Below are 26192 nucleotides of genomic sequence, written 5' to 3'. Positions count from 1 at the left end.
TTGAGGAAGGCGGCAGCTAGTATCTCTCTGTTGATCACGTGTTTGACGTCAACCCAACACGTGAACCTGACACATCAGTGGGAGCTTGCTGAGCAGACCGTTTGTGCTGTTGACAGTTTCTTCACATGACATTTCACCGGGAACCGCGATGACGCAAGCGGGATGAGACAGGGTTTACCTGTGTCGAGCGCTTGTCTGCATCTCGCAAACGGTCGATGACACTTGGAACGGTCGATGCCATATCCGAGCGTATCCTAACTGTTGATCATATCTTGGGGGGGGGGGGGGGGTGCAACAAGTGAAACAACGTACAAAAAGCACCTTTACAATCACAAGTTTACGACAGTATCGTGAAAAATTGTAAAAATATTTAGCGAAAAACGAAAGTATGGTTCATATCTGTGATTCAAAACTGCTAAGCCACGATATAACCACTGTATTGACGGATCGTGGTAATAGAATTCAACCGCTCTGTTTCACGATAAGATGTCAATTGTTTCAAATGGCAAGGAGACAAATTAGTAGCGACGTCCTGGGTGGTGAACTGCCACGTGCCCAAATCAGTCTGGATTCCAGTCGGGTTCACTTTTAGTCTGCTGTCAACTGTCACTACTCCGCCCAACTCACTTAAAGGGATGGATAAATTAACAGCACAGAAACTTCAAGGTGTGACCATTGCAAAACTATGTCTTTTAAAAGAAAGAACGAATTCTATCGGCTTTTCAAGAAAAATGCGTTTCAGTGGGGGTGAAAAAAGGTCGCCGTCCTTGGTGCTGAACTAATGAACTGAACGACGGACACGGGATCAGCGCACTGACGTAGATTAGTCTGCTTGAAACGTATCGAAATGTCAAAGCGTCAAATGGCGCTGCAGGTGGATTATTGAGAGAAAGGACGACCTCTAGCGGCAAGTTAACAGATAGCAGCGATATCATAAAGTGGGCGTAGTCTTCCGGGAATCTGGGGGCGCAGGTGGTGAAAGGGAAAGTAAACCCGTCATGCCTCGCGCTCCAAAATGGCGAACTGCAACTGCTTTTTCTGCCTGCCTTCGCCTTCGGAGGGGAATTCCTGGAAAAGCACAGCTCTGTGTTTGTTAGGCGGGGCGGCGCTGGCGTCTGCGTCCATAGTGTTCGTCAGCAGAATCTGGGAGAAATTCAGGTGAGGTCGGACTCGCGCAGGGCGCCAGTTGGAATATTACGTAAGGTTAATATGAGGTTACAAAACATTGTTATTATTATTGTTATGGAAGCGGCATCGTGCAATATACAGTGAAGCCATCATGATTAGGACTACGCTAAATAGCCTGTGTAGCCAGGAGCAATGAAATAGAATGAAGTAGATTAGATGTGCTACAGTACATTTGTTTTTTTACGTTCTTCAGCGTTCTGTGCTGACCTCTCATAGATCGATATGTATACCCATATCTCACCTCCGTGCGGACATGTGAGTACTTTATTGTAGGGCTGATTGATACTCTCCATATAAGGGCAAATGATAAATGTCATGTCCAGGCTGTGAACACTCACTGCTGCACAGTTGAGCAGGGGAGAATAACAACTAACCATCAGCATCTTACCAAAATTATCAATCTCAAGTCTTATGTTTCAATGAAAGCACAACCAACCAATCAACCAACCAATCAATCAATCAATCAATCAACCAATAAATTTAAGTGTAAAAAGATTTTTTTTCATACAACATATGGATGAATCTGAATCAACATTGTCATTGCATTTAGATGATAACATTTGTACTGTGATACTTGTTTTTCCATCATGGAAACAAAATGACAACAAAGTGAATGTTTTTTTTTCATGTCCATTTAACCAGCAGATCATGTTGCATCTCTATTGCCTGTCATGGAAGAGGTCCAAACCTAAGTTCAGTCAACCCTGCAAGAATATAACATTAGGATATCTACAGGCTCCATATCATCAGTGTAATTGGGAGGATTTGAGTTGAGTGTGTGGAGTGTGATGTAAACCAGCTATTTTTGTCCATTGGAACTCTACAAAGCACTGATTCAGGCATTTATTTCAATTCTAAAGAAGACTGCTGTGAAAATGTCTCCTCCTATTTATGTTGGAAGAAAGTTTTATCTCTGTAACACTAGTTCACCTTTATCCGTGGGGTAGCCTATATCCGTTGTTTTTAAAAACAGGGTATGTAGAGATATTTTGTCAATGGGTTACGTTAGTTTCAAGCTGCAATATCTTGAAAATAATGCAATTTTATATTAACTTCTGTTGACTTGATATCTGTACATACCCTGTTTAAAAAAAATGGAAATAGGTTACCCAATGGAAAAGGGTGAACTAACGTTACTCTGTTATGAACACAGATGAATATCATTGTACATAATTTTTTGTATGTTTTGCATTTTTTTCTGCAGACAGAAAAACACAGTGTATCCAGAAGACACAGTAGTTCTGCATCAGTTCCAGAGAGCCAAGCATGTCCCCAGTCTGTCACCCTTCTGCCTGAAACTAGAGACCTTCCTCCGTATGCACAACATTCCATATATGGTAAGGGTCTTCCTCTTTATGCGCAACATTCCATATATGGTAAGGACCTTCCTCTTTATGCACATCATTCCATATATGGTAAGGGTCTTCCTCCGTATGCACAACATTCCATATATGGTAAGGATCTTCCTCTGCATTCACAATATTCTCTACATACATTTAGTGTCTATCAACCCGTATGTGAATGTTCAGCACCAGGTTGACGTGTGTTTGTGTGTGGATGGCGTTCAGCACCAGGGACAGGTGTGTTTGTGTGGGGATGGTGTTCAGCGCTGATAACATGTGTGTTTTACCTGTATTTGGATGGTTTTCAGCACCAAGGACAGATGTGTTTACCTGTGTGTGGTTGGTATTCATCATCAGGTGTGTTTTACCTATTTTTGGATGGTGTCCAGCTCCAGGAACAGGTGTGTTAATTGTGTTCGGATGGCATTAAGCACAAGGGACAAGTGTGTTTACTTGTGTGTGAATGGTGTTCATCATTAGAGACAGGTGTGTTTACCTGTGTTTGGATGGTGTTCAGCATCCTTATTAGACAAAGTAATATGTTTCATTTTGTTGATTAATCTCTGTCGCATTCATATGGCTAGTAATATTCCCTGAATGTTAAATGATGATCATTGATGGATGTTGGTCTTGATCGTGGTGCAAATTGCTGCAAAATTGATGGTTTCTTGCCCTTAATTACTATCTAAACATAATACACATATGCATGGAAGACTTTTATGCTAATAGTGTCCCTACTATACATTTACATCCCGTCCCTTGCCCTCCCTTCAGACAATACTGGACAGTCCCTTGTCCAGCAAGGGAAAGATGCCTTGGATCCAGTTTAACCAGAGTCGAGTGGAGGACGCGACCTTCTCCATCATGTTCCTGTCGGACACGTTCCACATCGAGGTGAACGGGATGAGCGGCAGTGTGACCAGCCAGCAGAAGGCCATGTCTCGGGCTGTCGTGTCTCTCGTGGAGGAGAGTCTATACTGGTCTGGACATCTCAGTCATAAATCAGTCATATCTTACTAACATCTCAGTCACATCTCAATCACATCTCAGTCATAAATCAGTCATATCTCAATAACATCTCAGTCACATCTCAATCACACCAGTTACAACATAGTCAAATCTCAGTATCATCTCAGTCACATCTCAATCACATCTCAGTCATAAATCAGTCATATCTCAATCACATCTCAGTCACGTCTCAATCACATCTCAGTCATAAATCAGTCATATCTCAATCACATCTCAGTCACATCTCAATCACATCTCAGTTACAACTTAGTCAAATCTCAGTCACTTCTCTGTCACATTTCAGTAACATCTCAATAACATCTCAATCAAATCTCTGTCACATCTTTGTCATATATCAGTAACATCTCAATCACATCTAAGTAACATTTCAGTCACATCTCGATCACATCTCAGTCACATCTCAGTCACATCTCAATCACATCTCAATCACATCTCAGTCACATCTCAATCACATCTCAGTTACAACTCAGTCACTTCTCAGTAACATTTCAGTAACATCTCAGTCACATCTCAGTCACATCTTAGTCATATCTCAGTAACGTCTCAGTCACATCTCAATCACATCTCAGTTACAACTTAGTCAAATCTCAGTCACTTCTCAGTAACATCTCAGTAACATCTCAGTAACATCTCAATCACATCTCAATCACATCTTAGTCATATCTCAGTAACATCTCAGTCACATTTCCATCACATCTCAGTAACACCTCAATATATCAATAGCACTTCAGTTTCAACTGAGTTACATCTCAGTAACATCTCAGTCATCTCAATAACATCTCAGTAACATTTCAGTCACATCTCAGTCACATCTCAGTCTGATCTGTAGAAGCCAAAATAACTATATAGTAATAGTTGTTGAACTTGTGAACTTATGATATTGCTGCTATCTGTTAACTTACTTACTTAGTGTTCTTACAGCATGTGTTCAGTTTTTGCTTTCCTTAAAATATGGTTTGAATGGTAAAGTCAAGAGTCAGAAAATGCTTTGTGCCAAAACTAAAAACGTGAGACTCTGGCTTCCTCTCTTGTTTTTTTATGTGTTTGCTTACCTGATTTATTTAACTGTTTATTTTGCGTGACATGTTTTGCTGCACAGCTCCATTGCAGGCTGTGGTGTCTACCATGTCTACTGCCAAACATGCTGGGCACAATGACCCAACAACGTGATGAAATGGGTATGAACTGTATGATTTAAAAAAAACCACGCTTTCGTGTGTAAGGAAAGCGTCCCACATAAAAATCAGTAATAAAAAACTGCTATGCTGATGAAATAAATGTCTGCCAAATGTAGGCTCATTGTTGTGCCAAATTTTGCATATGGAGTAGATTTGTGAGGAAAAAGTACTTCTTCTATATATGATTTGTTTTAACAGACTTTTTTGTTCTTTGTTCAGTGTATGTTGTATTCTGCTTCCTCTGATCTTGTTTGGATTTAGACTCATATGTTTACGTATTTTGTGCATAATCATATCATTATGGGGCAGCTGAGTATGTCTGCAGATGTGGTTTTGTCTTAATGGTCTGATACATGTCTCCTTGCTACTTAATTTATCATCAGGATATAACCATCCTCCTACGCACGGTTCCCAATGGCTAGCTAACTCAACGTTACGACTGTGGTCCCTCTGCGTAGGAAAATGGATATAACAGGAACAGCCTTTATCTAGGCAGCCCTGCTGATATGGTACATGTACGCCCCCTTACAGGACAGTGGCGTACTGCAGGTGGGTAGACCATGTTGACCAGACCCGAGCAGAGCTGCCTTACGACGGAATGCTGAAGTTTGTGGTGCCGTGGATGATGGCAGGGATCATATTACGGGAGATGTACGCACATGGCATCGGCAAGAACAGCAGGGATGAGCTGTACAGGATCATGGAAGAAGATCTCAAGGCCCTGTCAGACTTACTAGGTATCCATCTAACATACATTCGCATATTTCCACCAGGTGCCATTATACCGCCACCTCAAAAAATGTTGTTATAGAGGCCTTCACAAGGTTGTCTTCAACACGTAATATCTGAATTGTATTACATTTAGGATATTCGGTGTTCAAGACAATCTTGGGAAGACCTCTACACTAACGTTTTTTTGAGGTGGCAGTATTATGGCACCTGGTGGAATTATGATAGTCGATGTTAAATAGCTACAGTGATAGGAAGCAGTATTCCTGGGGAAGGTGGTCATCTTTCCCACATGATTCCTTAGATGACAGTATTATGTCAAGTCCTACAGCCCAGGTATTGTTGTATCCAGGTGAACAGACCTTTATCCTGGTGATGGCTGTTGTTTTACAGGTGAACAGTCCTTTATCCTGGGGGAGCGTCCGTGCGAGGCAGACTGCTCGTTGTTTGGAGTGCTGGCACAGATCATGTGGACCCTTCCAGGCACCAGAGCAGAGGCTCTTGTTAAGGGTGAGGAACAATTATAATGGATTGATGTTTCAATATCTGTAGTGGAATTTTATTCAATCTGACACATGTACAACAGCTTTTTTGTTCTTCGTTCAGAACAAAATGGTATATGAATGAAACTTAATGTTTAACTTTATACTTAGCCATAAGTCCAGATAAGATTAAATTGATACACAACTGCACATGTTGCTTCATCTTCTTTTTCAAAAACACATTTTGTAACTACGAAACCATAATTACCACAACTTTGTTGATTTATTGTTTTTCATGCCTTTGTGCAGGTGAGTACATAAACCTGGCCAACTACTGCATCAGGATGAGGGAACTGTTCTGGCCGGACTGGAGCAGGGTCGTCACCGAGAAACACTGACACAGCAGAGCATCATGGGACATAGAGGAGCATCATGGGACATAGAGGAGCATCATGGTACACACTGGAGCATCATGGGGCATGCAAGTAGGATTGTCATGCAAACTGTGGACTTCTGGGTAGACGTACTACATAATATGAAGACATACAGCATAACATGGGTTGCCATAGAAACAAAGAGAAAGTTGTAAAGGAAAGTTGTAAAGGACAGTGTATCCTCCACTAAGACTTCAGTTAGACAGCATCTTCAAAATGTCTGTCCCAGAAACAGTGTACTGAGATACACATTACAGCTGCCTGTCATGGAAATACTTGTAGTAGTTCTGTCTGAACTGTTGCATCATGAGAGGTCAGTGTTGTCAGCACAAGCTGCAGTGTCCTGTTGGCTGATGTCCTTGTCTGAACTGTGGGTTCTGCAGCTACATGTGGTTACCTCAGCCGTGTGGACTGTCCAGACAGAGGGTATATACCCAACAAAGGGACTGAGATATACAGTTCCTTACTTTCATTCTCAGACATAGCATCATAGTTGGTATTAGAGAAAAAAAAGCCTGACCCATGTCCATTTTTCTGTGGTAATAGATGTTGCGCAATGCCATCCCTCTGCCCTGGATTTAGCACACTCAGACTTATCAGTGTTAAAGCGTCCGCCTGTCTCCATACACGGATCATGTAAATCTGTTTTCCTTGTTGAACGCTGTTAATTTCCACTTACTGCCCAGTTGTGCTGTCCTCAGGTGCCCATTAATCCTATGTGTACATGTACTTCCACACATACCTGTGTTCATGGTGAGGCAATAGTAAAGAGAGTATTCAGGGATTAGCTGTAGAGCCTCACTATGTAGATAAAAGTCACCACCCCTGCAGGGAATCTGTCCTTCTGTCTCACACATCCCTTTTGTCAACAAGTCCTCCACTTTAACTTCTGGCTTTATTCTGTATATACATGTTTGAGATAATTTCCTCTCAATCAAACTGTGACATGCCTTCTGTTTTTTTATTGTTGCCATCCCATCTTCCCCTGTGCCCTTAAGATATGTTGGTAGTAGGTATATATTGTACACTATACCATACAGAAGCTGCATTTCAACTCGTCTTGCTCTAGATGCCAAAGGTTCCATCATCTTCTGACATCTCTGTCCTTGTCAGCACATAATAACAATACCTTTCCAGAGATCTAGAAAGAGAATAGGACCAAACAAGCTATGTGCATGATAGATGGCACAGTGTAAATAGCACTTATCTGTAACTCATCTTCATATATTAATGTATATACATGTAGACATTATCTCAAGTCAATTACTATCACTATGCACTGTTGCTGTTATGATAAAAATGCTGGTAGACAAATTCGGCTATGGTAACATAATAGAGAGCATACATGGCTATAAAGTCTAACTGCTACATGATTCATATGACATACAGCAACAGGGGCGATTCTTCTTCACAGATTTGAACCCACGTCATAGAACTCTGCTCAGTTTGTACTCTGCTTAACTGCCTTGCCCTTTCCACCACTAGGGGTATTACCAGTGACCAGCAGTCAGCCAATCACAGAATGTCTAGGTGTTGTCCAAAGGGAAAACTTGTGCTAAATATGGCATGCTCATTAGTATTGAGCGGGATGGTTGTCTATGAACATACCATAACCTTCCATCTTTTCCAAATTTGTTTATCAGGTACCAAATTTGTCAGCCTGCATGCCCTTTATATTTGAAATCTAGGTGCTGCATGTTGATTAGCTTGTACCCAAATATGGCAAGCTCATTGATATTCGTAAGTAAGATTGGTCAATAGTGCAGCCTGAAGGGTGATTAAGCAGAGGTAATTCCAGAGGAGTTTCTGCGACACGGATCAGCTGTGCTTAGGAGAATGGAAGGGTATGCTTTAACACAAGTGTTATGTGCCTGCAATGGTATTTGTCTGTAAGAGCAAGTGGTGAAGCCTGGCAACAGTTGCTAAGGTGTGTCAAAGCTTTGACAAATTGAGATGATATGTCAGAAAACTTCACTCTTGTCCTAACATTATAGCGCTGTTGAGATTCTGTAGTGGAAGGATATATGTATATATCTATATCAGGAATGTCAGCTGTGAACAGCAGACCTTGTCTCTCATGTCTTGAGATTCGGAAATGACATGTGCTGCACTAGTTTGCTGCTAATTCCCTGTGAGCTTCATGAACCTCAGCTTACATGTGCAATGACTATGCAGTATGCAATGTGCAATGACTATGTACAAGTACAGTACAGGGTTGGAAGTCTTTGATGCTCTCAAATCACATATCAGAGGCCCCCCGCGGAATATTAAAGAAGAATCTGTATGAGAAGTCTTGTAAAAACTTTAAAAAGTCTTAGTGTAAAATATAGATATTTCAGCAGCAAAAAAAAATGTTCATATGTATAAACTATGTGCAGTATGTGAAGTAAATGTTGAAATCTCTGTTGTGTCCTGTTGATTTAATGGATGGGAGGAGCACAGAAGGGAACATTAACCCACTTGTTTCCTTTCATTAGATATACTCAATAGAGTGTGCAGTCCATTGTGAGCAGCCCTGCCTCGGGACCAAGAAGACATGACTTTGAATCCTGGCTAGGTCACACCACTAAAAAATCCTTAGGATCCTCTGTTCAAAAGATCTAGGGTATTTTTCTGGTACAATGAACATGTAAATACTGTACATAGTGTCTGTCTTCTCTGTCACAACCAGTAGAGGATTAGCTCTAATCATCATCATCATCCGGGCGTGCTGGTTGCACGGATGGAAATGACTCTCTCCCACGTATTAGCTCAAATAAGCCCTGATATATTCCATCCACAGCAACCTAACCTGCCCATTCTAATATGATTATGAAAGCTGTCATGTGGGATGCACATTACAGACAAGTTTAAAGGGAATAACAGCAACATTAGGTATGGCTCATTGAGCTTAGGGCTCTTACAAAAATTGTTTCCATGCTGTAAACCTACTTGTATTAGATACCTACTTCAGCGTTAGAAATGCAGAGTTAACAAAATACTAGGATGAGGAATAGATAGAAAACACATGGTCAAGGAATAATGTCAGATTTCTTGCTATTTGAATCAACAGTTAACCTCACCACCACAACAGACAGGGTCTGCCCTTGGTGCTGAATGTTATGCCCAGTTCTAACACATTATGGAAAACCTCCAATATATGATTATTTGCTCATGGGTAAATCCATAACACCCTACTTAAAGGATAAAATAGACAAACAGGAGTGAATTTGGTGTTCAAACACGATGATCTGTCCCCTGTATGGACTGTAATTCCAAACATTGTCGCTGGGAGTGCCATTCGAGACTGTCAATGAAAGTTCGCGGTATTTTCTTTAACGGTGGATGACGTCATCAGAAATGGTTAGCTATCGTCAGACAGCCCGGTAGGAACGTACATCAATTTTTTTCACTTTGGACTGCAGAGTATCGACATAGATTGCTGTGATGGTATCGGTAGGGAATACAGGAGAGAGTTTGGGCAATTGGATTGACCGCGAGTTTCTACTATTTATCTAAATGTAGATGTAGGAACTGCTGAAAGTAGTTAATCCTGAGGTGCTTGAATGTTTCTGTTTTGTTTCCGTTGCAGAGTTTTTTTTCCAATTACCCTAAACGCATTACAACAATTTATTTGAATCCCGTTGGAAGCTTTAGACCTAGTTCACATGTACATTTCCAAACCGGGGCCCGACCGGGCAGCTTTCGGGAACGAAGAGTATGAGGTAAAAGACACCAAACTACACAAGACGTAAAGAGAATTGTTGTGGACATAATTGTTTCTTACGCATACATGTCTTTTTTTCGTTGCCACAAACAGCCCGACCGGCCCGGTATGGAAATTTAAATGTGACGTTAGCCTTAGGTATCGGATAAAATCGCGCCAGTCAGTATTGCAGACAGGGAAAGACTGGGCGCATGACATGGCCTTAGCCCAGTTATAAATAAAGTATACATGGAAGGACACTTTCATGCTGCAAAAAAAGAAGATAACCGGACAGGGAAGATTGTGCTTTTTAAATAGATAGATAGAGCCAAAACGACACACGACACATACATCAATGACAGTGCCCATAACATCTACAAGACCCTTTTACAATACAGTGAATCACTCAATTAGATTACCCCACATTGAAGCATCTTTCTTCTTTGCCGACCTGCGGACAATAAGGTTTACTTGTGCGTTTTCTCCTGCAAGGATCTGCAAACTTAATAGGAATGGTGAGGTACAGTTGAACCCGTTTAATTGCACTCCGCATTTGCCAGCACAATTTGTGCAATTATCCGGATGGTGGAACAAAGCGAAGTTATTCAGCTGGACCGCAACACTTCGGGACTTTGGGATTCCGTGCAATTAACAGAAGTGTGCAGTTATCCTTTGTGCATTTAACTGACTTCTACTTACATTCTAATGTTTCTTTAGTAATCTAGAGGATTTGATTTATGTCTTTGAGCAGATTTGGCCATCTAAGAAAAGGGACAGCAGCACACGCGGGGGAGGGGAGGTGTTACTCCGCACCATCTATGACACCCGGAGTTACCGGTACGCACATATCGGACTCACGGCATGGTCTGTCTAAGCCTCTGTTGACCCGTCTCCAACCCTCACCTCCGATGTGGATGATATTTAGGTTTAATGTAAGACAGGATCTGTCTCACACACAAGCGCACCTGGGGGTGGGATTCCAGTTTCGAGACAGATCTTTGTAAGAACGTGTCTTTTGATGAAACTGTATGAGTAAAGGCAGATGCCCATGTAGCTCAACTGGTAGCAGCCTCAAAGTTGAGCTTCTGTTTCCAATTTGTTGGTAACTGAGAGATTTCTGTTCAATGCTGGGAAGGGCATCTCGGTTGGGGCTGTACCCGTCTCTCGAAAGGACGTAAAAGAGGGTGCAGTGTTCGAGGAGGTGCCTCGATCACGTTAAAGGAAAAGTGTACTTATGTGTCCTCCTACTAAAACAGCAAGACAACTTGCTGTCCTACATGCCACTAGGCATTACAAGGGTCCAAAGGAAAGGACGTAGGAGTATATAAGTCGTGTAAAACGTGATAGTGCTATAGAAGAATATAAGCTAGGTAAGCTACAGATGCCAGACTACCGGATTTGCCGCCTGTCTGCTTGCCATGGCAACAGTACATGGACTGACGTAGACGGGAAACATCGGGTTTGTTAAAAGCGCAGTTCCAACATTTCAACCCTCCGTTGTTTTCGAAAACCCTTTGATTTTCTTATATATTTGCTTCTTAAGTCTGTCACTCAAAAAGCTACGATGACATTTAGATTTTCATTTGGAATGTTTAACAGCCGGTTTATCCTCATGAGTTTTAGACATCCTTTCAAGCTAATCCTTATCACACATATGAGTGACTTCAAAATGCTTCCAAGCATAAAAACAGCTAAAACTAGAAAGGCCGACATTTGCTTGAGAGCAAATACAGCATATTTCAGCCATACCCCTTCCCACGCAACATTGGACTGTTCCAAATCACCCCTGCGCAAAAATGGAACATCTAAACAGTACTACATTATCCCCCAAAGTCGACTAGTATTGTGAATTGATTCCAGGTCAGAACAGAGCTTGCTTTTATTTTTCAGAAAATGACAACAATCACACCTTCCATGTAGAAAATTTTCATCATGACTGAAAATTGTTGAATGACTTCATGTAATGTCATTAACAATTTTCAGTACGATAACTAGGTGTAAGTATAAAAAAGTATAAGCTCCTTGTGAGGTGGGTAAATTTATTATTGCAGTGAACTTTTTTATTCAAGTAGGGCATACGATTTAATAATTATCAATCAGGTGCAGGTACTGTGTAGTAGGAGCGTTTGTTTCTTCAAGCTGTTAAACTGTTTTACTTTGTATGCAATCAGCCATCGAGCCTAATCTTATTTTAGTTTAACAACTTCCTGCCAGACCCGGAAGATACGATTGAATCTTAGAGTAACGGGAGGGGTCCAAAGTCCAGTAGGGGTCCAAAGTCCGGTAGGATTTTAAAATCATTTTTGCGGAGATATGCATAAGTGTCTGCACATGATAAGTACAACTTGTTATGGACTAAACCTTGTTGTAAATATCTGAAAAGTCCAGAGTATGTGTCCAAGTTGGTAATCCCCAACAGATAACGATTGAAAAAATTACACATGTTTGACGCCATCCGTGAATGCTGACGAGCGAACTTATCGAGAACATGGCCCGGGAAACTCTTAAATTATTCATCGTCAAATACGAAGTGTGAAAAGATACCACCACAGGTGAGAAGGATATCTATAAGACTTCCTAAAGAAGCACAGCTAGGCCGTGTCTTTGCTTTTATAGTTGGATAATCGGAGCTAAATTATGCCGCATGTTCACGGCCCTGTCACCCCCGCCATCTTTGCCAGTCACCTATGAAGGAAGCCGAGCGATGCTCAACACGATGGAGTTAGTCAACTCGTCAGTAGAGTATCGACCATTCAAGAAAATCGATCCCTACCGACTAAAGAAATCCTGTAGTCATTTCTGCTGTTAAAAACGAGGTTGAAGCGGGAAATTAAGAAGCCGAAAGTGAAAAAGTGTAATCACAGGCAGATGTAATTGTAAACAAATGTGCCGCCATTTTCATTTTTGGCGACAGGTTGGTTTCGCCGTGAGAGGTAAACCTTGTAACTAAACGTATTTAAATATGCAGCGTAATTCAAAATATTGCATATATTTGTGACCAAAAATAGTATTGCAGAAGTTAAGTGTTATTTTGCATGCATAGGACGCTTAAAAATATACAGAGATGGCTTGGTTGTTAACTTATCGGAGTTTGGACCCCTTTTTGTGTTAGAACGTTCCACTGAAACGCAAGTCAAAACCTGCCAATAGTTTCGCGCGCTATCAAACTACAGTTCGGTAGTTGCTGCCGTTAAATGAAATGTATGTCTGCACAGCTTCAATCACAGTTATATAGTTGTTAACAAGATCTTGACTTGTTTTTGATGGGTTCTCAGTAAAATGTACGATGACAAAAGCCATGCGCATTCACTTAGAACAGTAACCGGACATTGGATCCCCCCCGTTAGAGTAGAGTTTTCAGTCCGGTAGGAGTATCCACTCCAGCTTGGCCTCTTTTCGGAGGTCAGTCTGTTCATACCCTGGCGCAGAGAGTGTTTTATTGGGCTGAAACTCTGGCAGTTCTGGCCTAAGAGTAAGAGTTTCAAACAGTCATGTGCCAGTTGACAGCGAACTTCATGCTACGTGATGTATTACATTGCTTGGACCTTCTTTCCCACAGCGGTGCTTCTACAAAATATCTAGACTGTAACACTGAGTCCCACATGTTTTATAGAATAGAATTTGACGCAGAACAGCGTTTTTTGCCAGGCATTTTTCTTGAAACATGTCCGTGGGAATATCAGCGAGGCGGCGACGCAGTGATATCAGACCGTCAACGAAAGTCGCACGGCGGCTAACGGCGCAGCGAAGATATAAATAAGCGCTTCAACCAAGGAGGTTGAAAGAGGGAACAACCTCCTTGCTTCAACTAAGGATGGCAACCCGGACAATATTTACAAGTACCGTTGAGCTAAGTAAAGTTTTTTGTTTATGAGGTTTTAGTTGTCTTTGAAGCTTTGACCCGAAATATTTTTAAGTCAAACTGCTGAAGAGAAGTAAGTGACTGCTACGATCATCGTAGATATGGCCCTAAAAAAACTGATAAAAGAAGCCTTCTCAATAGTCTAAAATGCAAGAGCTTCCGGGGGGCTTCGCACACCTGGGTCCCCCCCACCGTGGCCCTGGCCCTGGACCCCGCCAGGGACATTCGGCGGCCCCCGGACCCCTGTCCGACGCTTTGTAAAAACCCTGGCAAGAAGTCTGTACAGCCTGAGTCTTCAAGTTACCGTATTGTGTGGTCCCGCTTATGAATATTAATTAGCCTTCGCTTTCCTCTTCGCTGATTGGCTGAATCATTAATTGAATTAACTCTTCCTGCCGGCTAGACGCAGGTGCAGATGTCGGCTCTGTGGGGTGAACGTCCGAAAGGTCATGGGATGGAGAATGAAAGAAAACCAATTTCCCCTCAAAAAAGTGCTGTAATTAAGCCTTTTACAGTACTTTATGCAAATAACTTTACTTGGATCATTTTACCAACTATCTTATGCCTATCTATACCAAATGTTAGGTCATTCACTTGTAATACCAGGGTACAGGGGGGGGGGGGGCAAAATATATTGCTATAAGACCGTCAACAACAGTCGCACGGAGCTAACAGCGCAGCGAAAATACCATCGCTAGCGTTTCAACTTCGGATGACAAGTTATAAGTACTGTTGAACTCAGTAACGTTAAAGTTTGTTTTAGTTGCCTTTGACGGTTCGACCTGAAATACTGTTACGCTTAACTCCTGAAGAGAAGTTAAGTGACTGCTGCGATTATCATAGATATGCCCCTAAGAACTGATACAATATAAAGCCTTCTGAATAGTCTAAAATGCGAGGGCTTCAGGTGGGCTTCGCTCCCCCTGGGGCCCCCAACGCTGTAAAAAAATTCTGGCGGGAGCCTTCGGCCTCCTCTTCGCTGATTGGCTAGGTCTTTGATTCAATTATCTCTCCAGCTGACGCGCACAGGTGTGAGCTCTGTGCGGGGTCACAGAAGGTCACGTCAGGAGGCCAAAAGAAAACCAATTTCCCCTCAAAAAAGTGCTGTAATTTAGCCTTTTACAGTACTTTATGCAAAAAAATTTATTTGGATCATTTTACCAACTATCTTATGCCTATCTATACCAAATGTTAGGTCATTCACTTGAATACCAGGGTACAGGGGGGCAAAATGTATTGTTATAAGACCGTCAACAACAGTCGCACGGAGCTAACAGCGCAGCGGAAATACCATCGCTAGCGTTTCAACTTCGGGTGACAAGTTATAAGTACTGTTGAACTCAGTAACGTTAAAGTTTGTTTTTAGTTGCCTTTGACGGTTCGACCTGAAATACTGTTACGTTTAACTCCTGAAGAGAAGTTAAGTGACTGCTGCGATTATCATAGATATGCCCCTAAGAACTGATACAATATAAAGCCTTCTGAATAGTCTAAAATGCGAGGGCTTCAGGCGGGCTTCGTTCCCCCTGGGGCCCCCAACGCTTTAAAGTAGTTCATGTGAAAACTTTTACTTGAATCTTTTTACCAAATATCCACTGCCTATCTACACCAAATTTCAGGTCATTTAATTGTAATACCAGGGTGCAGGGGGGAATTATACCATTTTGGTCAAAACATGACCAAAAAACCTCAATAAAATCATTTTAGAGGCAGATATGAAAAAAAATGAGAAAAAGCATCAAGGTATTGGCCCACTCTACCCCTGTGCCAAATTTCAGGTCATTCGGTCCAGGAACGGCGGAGATGAATCACTTTGAAGATTTGACAGGAGAAAGAAAGAAAGAAAGAAAGAAAGAAACATTACGAATACAATATATTTCACCATACTATGTATGGCTGAAATATAATAAAAAAAATTATTTCATTGCTGACACATCCTTGTCGAATCCCGAGTCTTCGCCAATTCAACCTAGACATGCCATACTCAAACATTAAAGTTGATTAAGTAAAGTTATCTTTTACTGTCAGAAGTAGCAACACCATCTGAACCGAATATGTTAGACTTATATGTATACGGCAGAAAATGCGTGCAATGTTCCGAAGGTGAGTTTAGTTATAACGATACCAAGCTATAATGGCTTCTGAGAAAGTCACCACCACAACGGGACTTAATAGATAAAAGAACCACTCACACGTGCACCCAAATCCTACTTTCCTCCCGCGCCAGCTTTGACAGCCGGCTGATCTTGGTATTAGATGAAAGTTTTATAGGAATACAGACGGCCACACTTTGCACAATAAAGACAATCCAAGGAACTTGAACCAGGCAACTTGATACCAAGCTTCTTTACACTTTGCTGTAATGTCAGTTCTGTCTCGTTGTCTGTATTGTGATCTGGGTGCACCTGCGACCTGTTAGACTATAACGTTACTGCAGCATCCGGCACAATTGCAGAAAAAAATGTTTCTTCTGTAGTCCTGACGTCATACAACGTCAAAACGCCTGAAAGGTTTAGTAAGACCAGCCGTTTGTTTGTCATTAGTGTGTGTTGTTATTGTTCAAGCAAAATAGAGGTGTAGCGAAATAAAGACAGAAAGAATAGAGCGAGGCAACAAGGCCACCGAGTAACGTTAACGTTACACTCAACAAACCTGAGGTGCAGGGATATGTGTTGGGCAAATGTGGTGCAGAGGAGTCATATCTACGTCCGTTGCACTTATTTATTTGACAAATTGAGTTTTTCCTCAGACAAAAATGGGCCACCTTGCGTGAGTAATTGTACCTCCTTTACCGGAATTAGAACTGGTTTCCTCGGATTGCCCATCCGAATTCGATTAAACAGAATCAGAACCCTCTGTATTCAGAGCACGTCGTGAATCTCCGAAAACGTTAACCGCAGAATTCTTAGGATTGATATTGTAATTTTCCACCGAAAACAGCCATTGATCATGACTAGCCTTCGTCTTCCTCTTCGCTGATTGGCTGACTCATAGATTGAATTAACTCTTGTGAGCCGACTGTCGTCCCACGTGTCAGGTGAACGCCCTGGAGGTCACAGCAGGACGCCGAAAGAAAACCAATTTCCCCTTAGAAAAATGCTGAAATTAATCATTTTAAAGTGATTCATGCCAAAACTTTTACTTGTATCATTTTACCAAATGTTCAATACATATCTATATCAAGTTCAACTAACAGTAGCTCCTGGATATGATTCATCCTTTTGGGGCTAAGAAGCAGCGATACTGGTTCCTGATACCTGTGCACTTCGCCTACCACCCAACAATGCACCCAAAAGTGGAACTTGCAGGACTAGTGTTTCGAGGTCATTTTCAGGGACGTTCTCAAGGCTATGTGGATGCTCAACGTACCATGAGTAGGAACTACAATGTCTCTGTAAACACCAGGGGTGTAGTTAGAGTTTGTATGTGGGAGGAAAACCTCCATAAGGGCCATCTTTCACCTTACATGAATAAATTTGTGTTCCCATTGTGCCTTCTCAGAACACGCTCTCCAAGTGGAGATGATAGGGCCGTGTTTGTTATCATAAAGGCAAATATCATTCCCCTGCGCAACATGTGGTACACACTACATTGTGCTATAGCAAAGTAAGGAACCAAAGTACTTTCATCAGAATAAACACAAGCAAAATAGAGGTGAAGTATGAATATAATAAGAATAGAGCCCGGGACTTGAACACGGTCATCTAGTAACGTAAAGGTGGGGTCACACGTGCGTATATATTTAAGTCCGTATGAGGCGCGCATGGAAGTATTTGCCTCCACCAGGCCTCACAGGTCGTTGGAAAAATGATAGAAATTGGACAAACGTAAACAGGTAACATGTCAGACGTGTTAGCTGGGTCGCTAACCATACTTCTCGGTCAGCTAACTCATCTGGCATGTTATGTAATCTATATTTGTCTTATTTGTACTATTTTTCCCGCGACCTGTGGAGCCTGGAAGAGACTATGAGCTTCATACGCACCTCAAACGGACTTGAATATACACGCATGTGTAACCCCATCTTAACTGTCAACAAACCTGAGGTGTAACAAGGTGCTCATACGGAGCCCACAGGAATGCAGAGGGGTAATTTATGTGTGTATCTGACTTCCCATCCTACTTTATATGTCCTCTATCAGACTCGGCATGTTGAGGGGATGAAGTCCAAACCATTGCTTGGCACACCCCGTTATCAACTTGCCTTTCCCTGAACTCAAAAATACCTTCAGCGGAGCCAAGGATAGATTGAATACTGTTTCTCTGTTTTTAAACACAAGAGTGATGTAAGATTGTTAAAGACGTAAGCACTATCTTTCTAGAACTAACGTTACCCTGAGTTTGTGATACGGTTGTTTTCAATAGCTCCAGGACAGCGGGATACAAGGACAAACTTTCCGCTGCAAACTTGCGTTCGCAGAGTTAGTTTTGGCCAATACCTCCTGACTGAATTTCTTGCTGTGTTGGAGAACATTCCGGTGACTTTTCTATTGCCCCTGGGTATTTGGCAACGTAACAAGCAAATTCATCCTACGAGTTAACAACACTGACTGGATCTTGTAAGCCCGCCTACCGAACACGCCGCCGACAACCCACGCAACTCCCACAAATGATGGACAGCTATCCCTATAAAAGTCGGACCGCAAACCAGCAACCGCCCTCACTCATCCGTGTGAACAGTCGGCGGCACGTAGCCATCAACAGGTCCCGAACACTGACAGGAAAAGGCGTCTGAGGATGACAGCAGTGGGAAGACCATCTCTCCTGGCATTGGTGCTGGTTCTGCCGGTATGCGCCATGGGCTTTATCTTCGCAGAGACCATGCATTCCCCCAGCAGCCTTCCTCCATGGCGCTTACGTGAGTAGTTGTGCTTTCATTGTAGATATTGGTCAAAATTACTTTCGTGTTTTTCAGATTATTAAGACCGACAATATCAATGGTTATGGTGTAAGTCGTCGAATTAAAACATAAGCAAACGAAACTGTTGGCCACATATATCATGTTAGCGAAGGAAAAGGGAACGCCACTATCAAATATAAAATGCCAGTAACCATATCAGAGGATTTGCGTCCTTCAAACATATCAACAAGTTCTTTGGTTTTCCCGGCGAGTGCTCGTTGTAAGATTGTCAAGGATGTTTTTGCGCGGTGACATGTCAACGATGGAGGCTAAGATAATTCCATGAAAGAAGGACACCTCTAGTTGCTAATTGTAAGCAGCAACACGTCAGCCACATTTTTTGTATTTTGTATGTAAAATTGTGTATATAGACTTGTAAGACTCATTAGGACTTTAAACTGTATATGCTTTGTCTGACCCTTGCCTCTTCCCTGATGATCTCAATGAAAAGCGGCGTGCAGGCCAATTTTAGCTTTCATGAATAAATAAAGGTTTATGATGATAGGAATCACTGGACATGCATAATAAGTCCCTCCATTTAACGAGCTTCATCGACTCTACCGTTACATATACATTTTGTCAATGAATTTGGCTAAGGAGGTGATATCTCCATGGAACGGTAATTGTGCCAGAGAAAACAGGGACAAAAACTACTAACGTTACATACGTAGCTTCATCAATGAATGACCCTTGTCTAGGGCCTTTGCCAACCGGTGCTTTCTAATGTTCGCGGTATCGTTTACAGTACAGGACGGAAAGGGCGCGCGCCATAACCTGTAGAAATGATATCAACTAATGTTGTTAAGTGAACTATCTGTGTTTTTTCTCAAGCAGGTCCAAAAGTCCAAATGTTTTCTTGCTGCTAATTATCCATTCCTCCAACCGTTCATCAATCAAATGATCGATCAATTAAATCGAGGAAGCAATCAGTTGATGAATCATTTCGTTTTTTATTGGTGCCCACTCATCAGGCGATGTACATGTGCATTTTCCTCAAAAAAAGTTTTGAGAGCAGGGACCATATGTTTGCTGAACAACCAATCTATGCTTCTACATCCACGATGTTCAAGTATGTGTTGTACACGTACATAGACAGGGTCTACTCTGGCCTTGGTGCTGACCTCCATCTGCACACCGTGATTGCAGACTTGTCAGAAATTGAGATGCAACATATTGGGGGCAGAAGCACTTTGGGTGATTTCTATTCACTTTTTTCACGGATGCAAAGCCAAAAAACGTGACAGAAATCTATTTGCCATATTGTTTTTTAGACCTTGGCTTTCGTCTTGTTCAAGACATAAATTGAAAGCAGCAGGCGCTTTAAGGCATGTAGGATTCAAACAAACTATAGAAGAACTGGACTTGGACGTACAAATACCTGCTATTTGAGTGGACAAAGTTTTTCTTAAAATGACACTTCGTGGCGGCGGAATGGGGAAGGGAAAAGATTATTTAGGTATGCCAAGGAGGTACGATCAGCATCAAGTCCCTTGGTGACTATTCAAGAACTTTTGCTTCTGTGTTAAGATTGTAAAAGGCAGTTCTAAAGCTGCCACGTGCTACTTAAAGGAAAGCCGCTGGTAATGAGTAGCAAGTTGTAACTCAAGGATTTAGATGACCTTGGGATAAATTGTCATAAGCAACACCAATTCCAAATACTTTGCAAACTGCAATTTCGTTTTCTTTGTACTGATCACCATTGCTGCTCTCAAGCAATCGGTCATCTAAAAGATAGGTCTCAAGAGCACATTCTCTATCTTAATGCATCTAAGATCTACAGGCACTACCGGTGTCGCCCACACTTTTCCTCTCACGGGAGATTTTAGAGATATCCTTCTCCGTGTAGGTGGCCTGCAGCAGTGTCTCAAGGGGTCATCAGTGATCGGCTGCGACGTCTTCGCCTGTCTTGAAGACACGTGTGAAGCTGGAGGCATGTACCGGCTCTGCCAGCGGCTCTTGGACAACGGACATCGCTTCAACACACAGGTGCGAGTCTTACACTTCGCTCATCCTGGGATTATGACAAATGTCAGAAGTTATGCAAAGCCGTCACAAGCTTATAGTATAGAAGTTGGTGGGAGTTTTTTTTCAACTTCAAAGACTCTGTCATGGTGTTCGTTGGTAAGGCTTTGCGTGATGGTAATCTTTCATAAGTGACATGGGAGGGCGGTGATGGTCCGTTTTGTTTCTCGTCCTGAAACGTTAGACCAGTCGGTTTAGAAGATTGCGAAGAAAGAAAAGCCGGCACTTTACCAGCATCTACACTAGGCAAGGTGCTTTCCGCGAGGATAACTACACAGCATCGTGACGCAAACACAATTCATCCTTTGATCGTCGATAAAACAAACTCGTCCAGTAGCAAAATGGACATAATACCCAGAAACGTTGTCTTTACCCGGTGATATTTCATTTAAGCCCATCATCTTTCTCAGGGATCTGTCTGGAATTAAGTCAGTCTGCGTCCTGTTTAGTGGATAATACCCCCTGGCAAACCTGGGATAGCGGCTTCGGAACAAAGTCCTGCATTATGCTATATCATCGTTATTTGATCTGAAAAGATCCACATGTAGATTTAGAGGTTTGTCGTGAGAAATGTAATTCCACCGAGAAAGTTCAGGACAGTATTTCACTATGTATGCACCTAATCTATGGTTTAAGGCAGTAGTTCTGAGATTCTGATCTAAGTACGTCGATAACGGAGTTCTTAGTGTCTGTATCTCGCAACAGCACGTCAGCTCATATCACCGGTAACCATGAATATGGAATATGCAGAGCTCCAATAGACATACATATCCCATATGATTCTATTACCCCAAAAATGACTAATAATGTTGCAAAGAAGGATGGAGACAACTTTGCCAGAAAAGACAAAAAAAGTGTGGATGTGAATAATTGAATAAGTTGGCTTCAAACTAATAATAAAAGCAAACCAGAAATTTAAAATAGTGGATATACGGATTTCATGGCAAAGAGGTCCCTCGCATGCATAATGTATGAGCTTTTTTTTCAGACTTGACAATCAAGCGTTAGGAATATAGGTAAAGATGGATGCATAAATATGAAAACGTGATATGCATATGTGCATCTCTGACAGTGTCTACGTTAGTTCCTGCCAAATATTTATTCCATTTTCATGTTAGTCTGGATTTGAGCTGGTATGTTCTTGATGAATTGCTGCTTAATTTCGATGAAGGTTCATCAGTTTGCTGACGCGTCAAGCAGACATTATCTGATATAGACCGATGGAACGGGGGTTGAAGACTGTGATAAGGTATTACATGAGAACTTAAAGATTCTTCAACAGACTTGAAGCATAACATGACGTGAGATACGGGAAATGATCACCTGTTTTGATGATCTTCCAGACATTAGAATCTGTGTACTTTCTCTCGTGCTCTTTGACTCAGAGGGGAGGCTCATTTAGGATCCGGTGCAGAAAGGCAGCTTAGTGAAGTTAGCAGTCACAAAGGGACTTAACTCATGAAGAGGTAGTATTCCATAATTTCGCGACTACGTCGGCGTATCATACACAGGATCATGTTTTAAAGTTCAAGTTCACTTCTGTTTAGGAATCTCCAGCTTATGTCATACCTTATCACAACCACCACATGACGCATTGCTTTATAAAAGATAACCACGTATGCAAATACGTTGTCAAAGACATATCAGCATCGATGAATGATTAAAAAGTTTATTACAAATCCTTGCCCGTGGGCTAATTGCAGGTAACATGATAAATTTAGACAAAGTAAAAACAATATAAAAGGTGTCTACTCTAGTCTAAAACTTGTAAAAACTAACTCTAGATCCTGGGTTATTGGGTTCGACTCATTTTTCGAAGACAGTGGAAGATGAAAGATCCCACCTTTTCTATTATGTGTGGGTTTTCTGAAGTAAGAAGGAGAATTGTTTTCTTTTTATCGGTAATGTTAAAAAGTTTGGATGGAATTTTGTGGCATCTTCAAACAGCTCTTTTCTTTCGTGATCGTAGAAAGAGCAGTTTCACATAAAATGTGTTTCGTCTTTCACCATATAGTGTACAGATATTGCATCGAAACGAAAGTACACCATGTCAGACTCTGTGACCAGATTCGTTCCCTTTTCACAACCATGGTGTGTTGTTCCGCAGGGCAAAGTGTTCCTGAAAGGAGCACTACCCTGCATGGCCAGAACCTTGACCAATGACGTCAGCTTGGTGTCAGGCTCGTGTGTGGAGCTGCAGGAGCTGGTCATCATGGCGGAGTCGCACTGCTTAGAAGAACACGGCCTCTGCAATGTGGCTGCTAACAACACTCAGGCCATCAAGGCGATCATGCCTGTACAGGAGCTGCTACGGAACAGGTACTGGCTCGTAATGTGTCCTCATATCAAGACAGCCATGTCTCATTCACAATCACAGCTTGAATGAACGATGTAGCATCTACACCATGGCCGTTTTACGATTGATTATCTAGAACAAAATTAGTTTAAGCTGGCACAAGAAGGATCTGTCGTACCATTTTGCTTCTTCACATTACTAGCCTGGTATCCAGCAGTATTATAGCTCCCGAGTCTCTTCTGTCCTCTTCGTATTTGTGAAGAGGACCGAAGAGACTCGGAAGCTATAATACGGCTGGATACTAGGCTACTCTTCACTTCACATTCTTCTATTCTCCATTTTGTTCACCACACTCTATTAGTAATGGTTGATACAAAAGTTAGAGTGTGTCACGTCTATCTTAGCACCTGCAACATTGTCTGAACCTTGACCAGTAGCACCGTATTTTCTTAACCGCCGACCTTGTCAGTATGAGTATCACGATGGTTTTTGAATGTTATTACATTAATGATAACACGTTTGGTTTCGGCAGACCCACCTATGAGCTGATCCGGTCCATCATGGAGTGTGAGGATGACGTCCGCGCGCAGTTCCGGCCCGACCTGACGGCAGCCGTGGGAGAGGCCGTCCTGTCCGTCATGAACAAGTTCGGCCTGGGGTGCTGGTTCTCCATGTACGGCTAACAACAACAATGGGCAACAGTAATCTTACATCGGTGCCATAGATTATATCCAAGCAAAATACATCATACATTATCACGTTTATTGTGAGAAGAGTGATAGATGTCACTGGAAACGTCTGGAAGTAATGCCCAAATATTATCCAGTTGTAGAGATCATGATTTGTCTTTGAATGATATTTTGCTGAGCGGAACAAGATAAAGAAACTAAATGATTTAATAACGACTCAAGACCTTCAATAAGCAAATTACCGCGTGTTATACTTAATCGTTCAAGCTACTTTTGATGTACAGTAGTGTTAAGTTGGGATGATACTCTTGCACAGAGAGTAATCTACATAACTTAACACCATTGAACCTAGATTGCTGATACCAACATTTCAGTCCTACATAGACATAGTAACACCTTGAAGATTTCATTCAGTAACAGCACATTGCTTTGCACCAAAAATGAGCTTTATTGTTAGAGAAAAATATCACTTAATATTTATTCAACACTGCTTCCATCCGTTTGTCAAAATCGTGACGAAGTAATGGCGCGGAGAGAATGACAAAAAAACACATATGTAAGACAAAGTCAGACGGTTACCGGTTGTGTGATTTGTAACAGTGCTTCTTGAATTGTTTCATCAGTTACCTGTATCAGAGCCTTATGTATTATCCAGTCAGTTTCCCAATAGGACACCCACCCTGTTCAGTCTGTAGGCGTAAGTAAGGATTCCATGGATGTATTGTTGGTCCAATTACAACTTCATGTCCTCAAGGAACCTCCTTGATGTCCTGATTTATTTCATGTCCTGATATTCCGATATGGATGTGCCAAACACATTAAAGCCGAGAATGTTGCTGTGTATCTAACTGTACCATTTCAATGTTACTCACCATTTGATACAGACACGGTGGATGGTTCACACACCGCTGTTTGACGGCAAAGCAATGCAGACATGAAGTTATTTCCTAGATAACAACGTAGCTCTTGTCATGATATGCTTCCTCGGTCTTTTCAGTTTACTGGAACGATTGGGTACCGCTGACTGACCATGAAACGTCTTCTCACCAAAGCGTTATTGATGACATACCCAGTCCACTCTGTGACAGGAGATACGTCCTCATTAACCAAGCCGCCCACGTCACCCCTCTGTAAGTGGCATATCTATCGATTTATATCGAGGTGGCCTGACTGAAATCTCTGGGGGCTGACGACTACATGACGTATTAAGTTTGCTATGGCAACGGCAATTTTTCAAAACGGCAGATTTTCACCTGGTAAAGAGCACTGACGTGTCCAAAATAGACTATTTGTGGCCTTCTCAACAAGAAAAAGACTAATACTTGTACTATGAATGGTTTTGTAATGAGTTTGTGGCGTATTTTTCTAGATATGCAACATTGACCAAAAAAACTTTGTAGCTTCCGTAAAGGGTAGATCAACGTCTGTATTTTGGTACAGTTATAGTTTCAACCCTCGTATACATCATACATAACAAGACATTGAAGATCATATATTTAGGGATTTTGGGAGAATTTCTTACTTTATTCATTGTCGTGAATTGGAGGTATAGGAATTTACCTTTCCTTGAGCATTTACCTAGTAGTAATTCCCAGTCAGTGTGACAAACAGACAAAAAACGGACATTACCTTTCTAGCACACACTGCTCTTCATCTCTTTAAAGGGGAGCAGAGTTTGGGTAAATATGTAATATAAGGTAAACTGCAGACCCCAAGGATTACTGTTTTTGAAGCTTTAAAAATATGGTGACAAACATGTATCTTTCAACATGCATTTCCTATGGTCTGTTGTGCATACACATATGTCAGATGGGCAACAACATAGATCAATAATTCCATCGACGTAACTTGTTATCGCAGATCATAATGAACACTTTCGTAGCAGCTACAGAATGAAGAAAATTAGCAATTGTCAATTAACGATAAATCCGCCAAATTGAAAACTGGCCGTTGCCATTGCAACCGATGATAACCAACATAAACACATAACGTGTTCAATTTATAATAGTGAAACTTTATTGCCCGTGGGCTAATTGCATGTAACTTGAGTAGTACAAACAGTGTACAATTTGCAAGTGTCTGATTTAGTCTTAAGATAGCTCTAGAATTCTGGGTTATTGGGTTCGACTTCTTTTCCGAAGACAGTGGAAGACGAATGATCCCACCTTTTCTATTATGCATGGGTCTGTGATGTTTTAGGAGATAATTGTCACACAGTACGGCCTGGTTGTGCCGCAAGAGCAGTGTCACCACAGGCGCCGGATATGTCTGAATGGATGTCTAAAACAAGCTGTAGCCTAAAATCTGCTAGGAGATAATTGGTCCCACTTTGTATCACCAAGTTGATAAAGTCGT

At 41.7% G+C, this 26192-nt stretch overlaps 2 protein-coding genes across 2 annotated transcripts; both read left to right on the top strand.

Annotated features, from left to right (window-relative positions):
• Positions 1 to 955: 955 nt before the first annotated feature.
• On the top strand, positions 956 to 8785 carry LOC118414784 (failed axon connections homolog). The gene is made up of 6 exons (XM_035819031.1): positions 956 to 1158; positions 2393 to 2525; positions 3306 to 3511; positions 5270 to 5475; positions 5861 to 5977; positions 6259 to 8785. Exons 1-6 carry the CDS (start codon positions 1016 to 1018, stop codon positions 6345 to 6347), a joined length of 894 nt encoding a protein of 297 aa, XP_035674924.1. The 5' UTR covers positions 956 to 1015; the 3' UTR covers positions 6348 to 8785.
• Positions 8786 to 18158: 9373 nt separating this feature from the next.
• Positions 18159 to 24608, top strand: LOC118415062 (stanniocalcin-1-like). The gene is made up of 4 exons (XM_035819456.1): positions 18159 to 18788; positions 20677 to 20816; positions 22960 to 23171; positions 23681 to 24608. The coding sequence occupies exons 1-4, from the start codon at positions 18668 to 18670 to the stop codon at positions 23829 to 23831; spliced, it is 624 nt and encodes a 207-aa protein (XP_035675349.1). The 5' UTR covers positions 18159 to 18667; the 3' UTR covers positions 23832 to 24608.
• The last annotated feature ends 1584 nt before the right edge of the window (positions 24609 to 26192 follow it).

This window comes from Branchiostoma floridae, chromosome 4 (assembly GCF_000003815.2).
Source record: "Branchiostoma floridae strain S238N-H82 chromosome 4, Bfl_VNyyK, whole genome shotgun sequence".
Taxonomy (NCBI): domain Eukaryota; kingdom Metazoa; phylum Chordata; class Leptocardii; order Amphioxiformes; family Branchiostomatidae; genus Branchiostoma; species Branchiostoma floridae.
Note: the sequence above shows the minus strand (reverse complement) of the source record. Positions and strands in the feature narration are given on the sequence as shown.